We start from the raw sequence: 8,677 nt of genomic DNA on the forward strand, positions 1-8,677 counted from the left end.
TCAGAATTTCAGGATCTCAGGGTTTCCACAGCAGTGTGGATGCGTGGCAGGGAGGGATATCCAACTTCTATTTTAGATCAATATTGAAAGCATCGTGTTCCCAAATCATCTTTACTTTATGGGAAGTGGAGAGTAGGGAGAGGCAAGATTTGGGACATTTTGCAAGTATCTTCAGGAGAAAAAATAAATACCATTCAAATGTTCTTGCTGTATGACATTAGTGTTAAAAAATAAGAAAGTATGAATATATGTAATCATTTCCCCCATCTTAAACCTCCATGGACCCATTTCTCCTATTACTCTACTTTTCTCTAGTAGAAAAGACTCTAATAGGGTTGTCCTGTCTGCTGTCTGGATTTCTCTTCTTCCCTTCTCTCTTGAACCCACTGCCATCAGGCTGTGTCTGCATCTCTCTTAGTGATGCCAAACACTTCCACGTCTGGAAACCCAATGTGCATTGCTCGTACCGGTCTAGCCCTACTCTTAGCAGCATCTGGGAAACTGATAGACTTCTCCTCTTCAAATGCTTTCTTCACTTGGGTTCTGGGACACTGAATACATTTTCTTCTCTTCCTACCTCTCTTGGGTCATTTCTTTGCTCTTTGGCTGGTTCTGCTTCTCCCTGAACCCACAAATGCTGCAGCACTTGGGAGCTTACTACAGATCTCTCTTCTCTATACCAACTCTCCAGCTCCCTGATGATAGCTCCCAAATTTATATCTCTATATCTGATTTCTCCCTACAATTCCAGACTGCTTTGTTCAACTGATTACCTTATATCTTTGCTTAATAAACATTTCAAGTTTTACATGCCCTAAATGAACTTTGAACTTCCTACCCCAAAACTGAGCCAACTGCAACCTTCCCATCTCAACTGATGGTAACTTTTTCCCAGTTCCTTGAGCCAAAAACCCTGGGATCTCTATTGATTCCTCTCTTCTTTTCCCACGCTCTTACTCTATCGGATGACACTATCACCTCTATCTTCAAAACGTGTCCAAAATCTAACCACTTCTACCATCTCTCCTGCTACAACCGATCTCAGCCATCTTTACTGGCACACTGGATTTCCATACTAGCCTCCCACCTGATCTGCCTGCATCCTGCTTGGCCTTATAGTCTTTCTTCCCACTATAGGTACTGGGGATTGAACTCAGGGACACTCAACAACTGAGCCATGTCCCCAGCCCTATTTCGTATTTTATTTAGAGACGGGGTCTCACTGAGTTGCTTAGTGCCTCACTCTTGCTTTGAACCCTGCAATCCTCCTTCCTCAGCCTTCTGAGCCACTGGGATTACAGGTATGTGCCCCAGCACCTGGCACCAAGTTGATATATTCTCTCTCTCTCTCTCTCTCTCTCTCTCTCTCTCTCTCTCTCTCTCTCTCTCTCTCTCTCTCGTAGATGGACACAATACCTTTATTTTTTATTTATTTATCTTTACATGGTGCTAAGGATAGAACCCAGGGCCTCACACGTGCTAGGCACACACTCTACCACTGAGCTACAGCCCCACCAAGGTGATTCTTTATGAAATCAGATTATGTCTGCTCTTGTTTAGAAGTTCCTATGGTTTACCACCTCACTCAAAATAAAATACCAAGTCCTCTCCACAGCCAGTACGCGCTGCATGACTCAGCCCTTGCTCCTCTTCAGCACCATTTCTTGCCACTCTCTCCTTCATTCAGTTCCACACTGGCTTCCCGCTGTTCCTCAACCATCTCAAACCTTTGCATGTGCTTCTCCCTCAGTCTGGAATATCTGTCCCCAAGATAGCCAGTTAGCTCTCCACTCCAACGTCATCTCATCCTTGAGGCCTCTCCTCACACCCTCTATAAACAAGTGCAGGTGCTAGCCCCCAGATTTGTTCTTCTTCAGAGAACTTACCACTGCCAGACTACACTTATTTATTTTCAATTCTACTGAAAAAGGACCCATTGACCAGCATCACAGAGGCACTTGTTAGAAATGCAAAATCTTAAGATCTTACCTCAGACCTATGGAATCAAAGCCTGAGTTTTTAAAGAATCTTCAAGTGATGTGTATGCACAGTAAAGTTTTGAAAGCCCTGGGCTAGTTTCTGGTTACCAGGAGAATGGAAGCTTTTCTTTTCTGTTCCTCTAAAGATCGATGTACTCAAAACATAATGAACTAATTAACGAGTGAACAAATGAACTACGTAGCACCTGTGGAATGGGAAGCCCAGTTGATGATATGTACAAAGAAATTGGAGAGGGCAAGAAAGAGAAAGAGATCACAGAGCAAAAGTTGTTTCCCCCATGTATTGTAATTTATTTATTTATGTGGTGCTGAGGATTGAACCTAGGATCCAACCCAGGCAAGAGATTTCCCGATATCAACAAACCCATCTTTAAAATAAATAAATAAATAAACTTTCTTTCAAAATGCAAATACATTCCTCAAATCAAGCAGCTACTCACAACTTATTGTGGATAACTTGGATGAAATAGTATTCTAGCATCTAACAGAATCAGCTAAGGCAGGGGGTGATACAAGAAAGCTGTAAAATTTAACAAATTCCTGTTCCCATGCTGGGCATTGTAACAGGCAATAGGGAAACCAGGAGGAATCGCATATAACAAATTGGTTGGTAGTTAAGAAGACTGGAAAGCCAAATCTGAACTTTACCATTTTGCCTGAAGCCCGGATGGCAGGAGAGAATGGAGGGCGTCAGCATTCCCTGCTAAAAAGAAACTTCTCCTACATCCAAAATAGAAGCGACTGCCTGCAAGCAAGGGTTCTGTGGAGATGGGAATTAGGAGAGGGAGTCTGAAGGAGGACACTGAACATGACAGCAGTTTATTCTTTGTATGGGAAAGAGAAGGACCTCAATTTCCTCTGATATTAAAGCCAAAGAGGCTGGGGTGGTGTGGGTGGGAGCAGGCTTGGAACACACTGCAGGGGCCCCAGGACACAAAGGTGCTAAACAACTGCAGCAGTATTTTCTGTAAACAAATCTATTTTTTGCCCACTTTTCAACTAAGACAAGTGTCTGGCTTAGCCTTGCTTAGAAAACAAGGACCAGGCCAGGCACAGTGACACACACTTGTAATGCCAGCCACTTGGGAGGCTAAGGCAAAAGGAATGCAAGTTTCAGGCCAGCCTGGGCAACTTAGCAAGACTATCTGGAAATAAGAAATCAAAAAGGTTGCGGATTTAGCTGGGTAAACCACCCCTTCCTTCAATTCCTAGTATCACAAAAAGAAAGAAAGAAGGTGGGGTGGGGGTGGGGGGTAAGGGGAGGAGGGAGGAAAAAGAAAAGAAGAAAGGGGGAGGGAGGAAAAAGAAAAAGAAGGAACAGCAATGATGCAGTGACGTAGCCATTGCAAATGACATGTCCATAGCAAGCTAGCCCTTTAAGTAGGACCTCAATTGTCACAGGTTTGGCTTCTCACACAACTCGGCATCAGACATTCTGCAGTGGAGGATAGTGCTGAACCCCAACTATCCATCAGAAAAAGTTCTAGACTAGGTGCTTTATTGAAAGGCAAAGTCCCAGGCAAGTGGCAACTGTTTTGCCCTCCTCCTGTCATTGCTTCCTTCCCAAAACCCCTGGAGATGCCTGTATGAAGCCCAAGACTCAGCCACCCTGGGATGAAGCGGCTGCAAGTGGAAATCAGAGAACAATTGAAAGAGGGAGGAGGTAAGACAGGGAACACACTGTTTCACTCTTTCATTGAGAAACCAGTCATAAAATTAGCAGCAAACACACAGGAAATGATGGAGCTCAGTAGATCCACAGGTGGGCTGGACCACAGAAAACTGATCATCAAGGGTAACAGCAAAAAGGACACCCAAAAAGCACAGAGGAAGCAACAAATCACTCCAATGAGAAGGGAAAAGATGAAGGACTTTGGGGAACAACATCAATTTAATGAGTTTTACCACCATTATAATCAAAGTGTCTTTCTTAGCCCTCTGTCCCCATGACCCCTACCCTAAGAGAAAAAAAGAAAAAAGGACACCAGGGCTAAAACCAGAAGATGTAGATCAGAAGTCCCCTAAGTCAGACTGTGGCTGTCTGAAAGAAGAGCCACGCAAAATCACAGAGGTTCAGAAGGGTCTGAGCACAAAGGTTGGAAGAGAGATCAGAAATGAAAAAGCCATCAGAGGAAATCATCTGATACCACGCTGAACAGGAACAATACACGAAAGCCAAATTTCACATATTACAGATGGCTGAACAGTTTTTGGTATCTACACTCAAATGAACAACATGCAAAAGTGAATATCTCATACACAATTTACAAAACTATCAAGGATCTGATACATTTGAAACAAAAACTGTCTATTTCTGAGCCAATGGATACCAAGGCATTTATATGTGTCTTACTCAGGACTTGTTCTTCAACTATTGTGTTAAATACACACCACTGAAAACAGCTAAAGATGGTAAATAGTGAGGGCTACAATTCTTCAGCACATTGACTACTGAACTTTGTAACCACCATAATCACAATAGAAAATCCCTTAACCATCACTTGCACACCCACAAAAATACTTCATGTCAGTGACCCTTTAAGTGTTTCATGGAAAGTGGGCCTTAAATAAGCTGTTGAAGGAAAGAAATGTTTTTAACCTGAAACCCTCTTATCTAAGACAGTGTGTGAGCTCCTTCATCATTAGGAATCCTAATCTAGTTTGGGGGAGGGGCACACATACAAAAAAAAAAAAGTCCTCATTAGCCCTTGCTAAAATCCCCAAAACTAAAGGAATGAATTCCCTGAAGTGGGAGCTCTATTCCTTGATAAACTGAATGTACCAAGAGCCCAGAATTCCATCACAAACACAAAAGCCTGCCCTTTACAAGTGCCATAGTAATCATTCTTATTTCAAAGACAATTGTTGACTACACAGTATAAGTTTTGAAGCACTTTTGCAGAATAATTCCACCCAAACACTTACAATAGATTTCAAACAAAAATGTTCAAGGAATTACAATAATCTATTTCTTAGCATTGTCCAAAGGAAGCCGAGAAGCCAAGCATGATCTCTTTTAACTAGCCTCCTCCAAACAGTGGGTTATATACTTGAACAATGCCTGAATTCCTTTGCCAGATGCAATCAATTATTTTAGGTACCTGCGTCCCAAAAGAAAAGGTATCCAGTATCCACACAGAGGGGGGAATGATTTGGGGGAAGCCGACATGGAATTGCTTAAAACTCTCTAGCCATTCCATGCAGTGAAGACAAAGTGGACATTCTCAACAGTAAGCCCCAAATCTAGTGGACGTCCCCACCTGAAACGTGTCCTACTAAAACACATCCCTTTGAAGGTGTTCTAAACACTCCTTGTCTTTATGGTGCCTGCGGGACCACTAGGTAGGATATGCAACTTGTCCAGAAAGAAGATAGGAATGCGCCTCTTTTTTCCCTCCCCGCCCAACGGTGCCTTCCCGGGAGACAGATTTCTGACTTCCGCCGCTGTTGCAGCAGCAAAGGGCGGAGAAAATCCCAGCACCGGTGCCGCAAAGATCTCTCCAACCACCGCCGCCCGCTCAGGTGCTGGCCCCGACGGGCAGCCCAGCTACTCCAGGAACCGCCGCCAAGTGCTTACCCGGGTCTGCCCGGCAATGCTCTGGAAGGGCCACCAGCAGCAGGAGTCCCAGCAGCAGCGGTGACAGCGGCAGCGGTGGCGGCGGCGCATCCTGGGACCCACGGACTCCGGGGCTCCTCACGCTCCGGCAGCGCGCGGCTCCCCAGCCGGCCTGGCCGAGCCCATGCGCCCGGAGCCGGTCCCTGGGCCCCTGCGCCGCCGGCCCAGCTTCCCTCGGGCCCCGGGGCTTCGCCTCTTGCAGAGCCATGGGGACCCTTCATACATCCAGGCCGCTGCCTTGCTCCACACCGCGCCGGGGAACCCAGCCCTCGGCGCCCCGGTCTTCACCGGGCATCTCCGGCCATAGCCCGGGCTCCGGAGGGAGGGGGCGCCGGGCGGCGCGACTTGCTCGATCGTCCTGCCTCTGCCCGTGGCGGGCTCCGGGGAGCCGCGGCTTCACCCGTGCAGGGGCAGGGGCCGGGGCCGCATGGAGCCGCGGCTGGCGCGGGCCGGGATTCCCACGGTGCCTGTCTCCGCACGCCGGCGCGCCCCGGGAAGCGAGGGTGGGACGGGCGCCGCCCGGGGCTCCCTCCCCGAGGCCGGCTCCTACAGATCGAGGGGGCGAGGCTGTGAAGATCCCGGGCTGGCGGCCGCCGGACGCGCTCGGGTCCTTCCCTCCCGCCGCCGGTGGCCGCCTCTCCGCCCCGCTGTCTCCTCTCTAGCTGGTTCGCTGGGTTCGGGGACCAGCTCCGGCTCCAGCTCTCGGGACGCGATTGCTACTGCAGCTCAGAGCGGCGCCTCATTGACAAAGAAAGCACGTAGCACCGGAGCGGGCGAGGGAGGCGAGGCAGGCGCGCGCGCGCATCCCCGCGCGGATCCACCGCGCGCCCCCCGCTCCCGCGCGCCCTGCCGAACCCCAGGTCCAGAATCGGACCCCTTCCGGCGGTTCCCAAATCGCGGAGGTCCGCATGGGGGATTTACTCCGCCTCGTTTTTCTTTTAGTCCCCCATATAGAGGGAAGGTCGGCAGGAGAGGTCGTCTGACCCGGGAAGGGGGTATATGTGGTCATGGTCAACATGCTGAAGCGGCCAGAAAGCTCTTCAGCTTGGATTTTGGATTGGCTCTTTGAAGCGGGGCAGGAACGCTTTGTGCTGTTCTTTCACTACTTCTCTGAGGGTCGGGCGGACACCTGCATGCCGGTTTTACCCCGGAGGAGCTGAAGCGGCTGTGGCCTACTTGCAATAAAACACTGGATTAAAACACATTAGACATATTTGGTGCAACCATACAACGTGCAAAGCAGTGCACGGGGCATTAGGAAAGCCAGAGAGAAGACTTTTCCAAAAAGTCCCTCGCCCCCCCCCCAAAAAAAAATAATAGAGTTGGGGCAGTCACTACCCTGTGGGACAAATTGCCAGAGTGAGTTTAATTGTTCTCCTGCTCTTGCCACAAGTTACCTAATTCGCAGGCACTTCATACATCCTTCAGTCAATAAATATTTATTGAGCACCCACTGTTTGCCAGCTACTATGTTAGGCGCTAGGAATAAAAGCAGTAAGGAAAAACATCCCCTCACCAACCTGGTGAAGTACAAGCTCTATTCACCCAACAATATTTATTCATCCAACAATAATGCCTGTTATTTGCCAGGCCCTGTTCCAGACACTGGGCCAACAGCCATGAACAAAAGCTCTGTAAGTAATAGAAAATCAAACAGGGATAAATACTATAGAGGAAAATCAGTGTAAAAAATAAAATAAAAAGCAGGGAGGATGTTGCAATGTTAAATAAGGTGAAAGGGGGCCTAACTGAGAAGGTGACATTTGAGGAAAGACCTGAAAGAGGTGAGCAGACAGTCATGCTAGAAGAGCATTTCAGATAAAGAAACCAGTAAGAGCAAAAATCCTGAGGCAGAGCTGGCCGGGTGTGTTCAAGGCCCAGCAAGCCCATTAGGGGATCTGGAAAAGTGTTTATCTCTTTTATTGTGCATGGATAAGATAGAATTTCATCTAAGACACATTTTTATCTTCTCAGAAGTCAGATATGTCCAACAATGAGTCCCAGATTTGTTGAAGAAACTTCTTGTAGTGTCATGTCAGTGCTCAAAATTTTCAGATTTTGGAACATTTGAGATTTCAAAATTTCAGTTTAGAGATACTTGAACCAGTAAAGTTTACACGAATACTTAAAAAAAAACACACACACACACTGAAACACTTCTGGTACTTTTTGGATAAAGCATTTTGGATAAAGGATCCTCAACGTGCCTTGTTAAGGTTATCATTTAATCACATTCTGATGAAATTAGTTCTGCTGTTTGAATTTGTTGTAAGAAACTTGCCTCTGGTTGAGGCAATAAAGCAAGCCACGAAACTGGTCTGAGAAACTATTGAGAAAGTCATTTCATGGCAAGGATTCAGGCAGCATCGGAAAACAAGAGTAATCCCAGAAAGAAGATGGGGTAAGGATGGCAGGCAGTCGAAAGTCACAGGGACAGACACAGGGTTTAGAATCCAGGACCTCTGAGAAAGAAGCGAGCTGAGCAGAGGTGGGAAGAGGGGAAGAAAAGCATAGGTTTGCTGGGCATTGGGGGCTTGAGGCACGCCTGTAATCCCAGTTACTTCTGGAGGCTGAGGCAGGAGGATCACAAGTTCAAAGCCAGCCTCAGCAACTTACTGAGGCCCTAAGCAAGTTAGCAAGAACCTGCCTCAAAATAAAAAATTAAATAAAATAAAAAGAAGAAGGAAGAGGAGGAGGAGGAGGAGGAGGGACGACTGGTGATGTAGCTCAGTGGTTAAGCACCCCTGGTTCAATTCCTGGTACACACACACACACATACACACACACACACACACACACACACACACACACACACACACACAAACAGGCCCAGAGTGGGGCTGCTTGTTTGAAGCCTAGAACTCATATTAGAGGGAGAATAGGAGGCAGAGAGGGGAAAGAACATGGAAGCCAATGTTCTTTCATTGGGCTTTTCCTCAAAGGGAGGGAAATGGAGAGGGGACCCTCAGTAGCACCAATTCCTTACCAGTCTCTCATTTAAGGGCTGAGGACACAAAGGTGGAGATAACAAGGGAGAACATGAACCCTTTAACAGCTGTAA

General features: G+C 47.2%; 1 protein-coding gene across 8 annotated transcripts in view; it reads right to left on the bottom strand.

Moving 5' to 3' along the window:
* The window catches only part of Kiaa1549l (KIAA1549 like), a 256,249-nt gene extending 249,829 nt beyond the window's left edge, over window positions 1-6,420 (bottom strand). For 2 of the 8 annotated variants that reach the window (XM_078046262.1, XM_078046261.1), the window contains exon 1: window positions 5,578-6,417. In XM_078046262.1, coding sequence (XP_077902388.1) covers window positions 5,578-5,824 — 247 coding nt within the window. In that variant the 5' untranslated portion in view covers window positions 5,825-6,417. Of the gene's footprint in view, window positions 1-5,577 lie in introns of all 8 variants that reach the window. The other 6 variants (XM_078046267.1, XM_078046265.1, XM_078046259.1 and 3 more) reach the window with 5 other exon arrangements.
* Window positions 6,421-8,677: the final 2,257 nt, after the last annotated feature.

The sequence above is a fragment of the Ictidomys tridecemlineatus genome, chromosome 4 (assembly GCF_052094955.1).
Source record: "Ictidomys tridecemlineatus isolate mIctTri1 chromosome 4, mIctTri1.hap1, whole genome shotgun sequence".
Lineage (NCBI taxonomy): Eukaryota > Metazoa > Chordata > Mammalia > Rodentia > Sciuridae > Ictidomys > Ictidomys tridecemlineatus.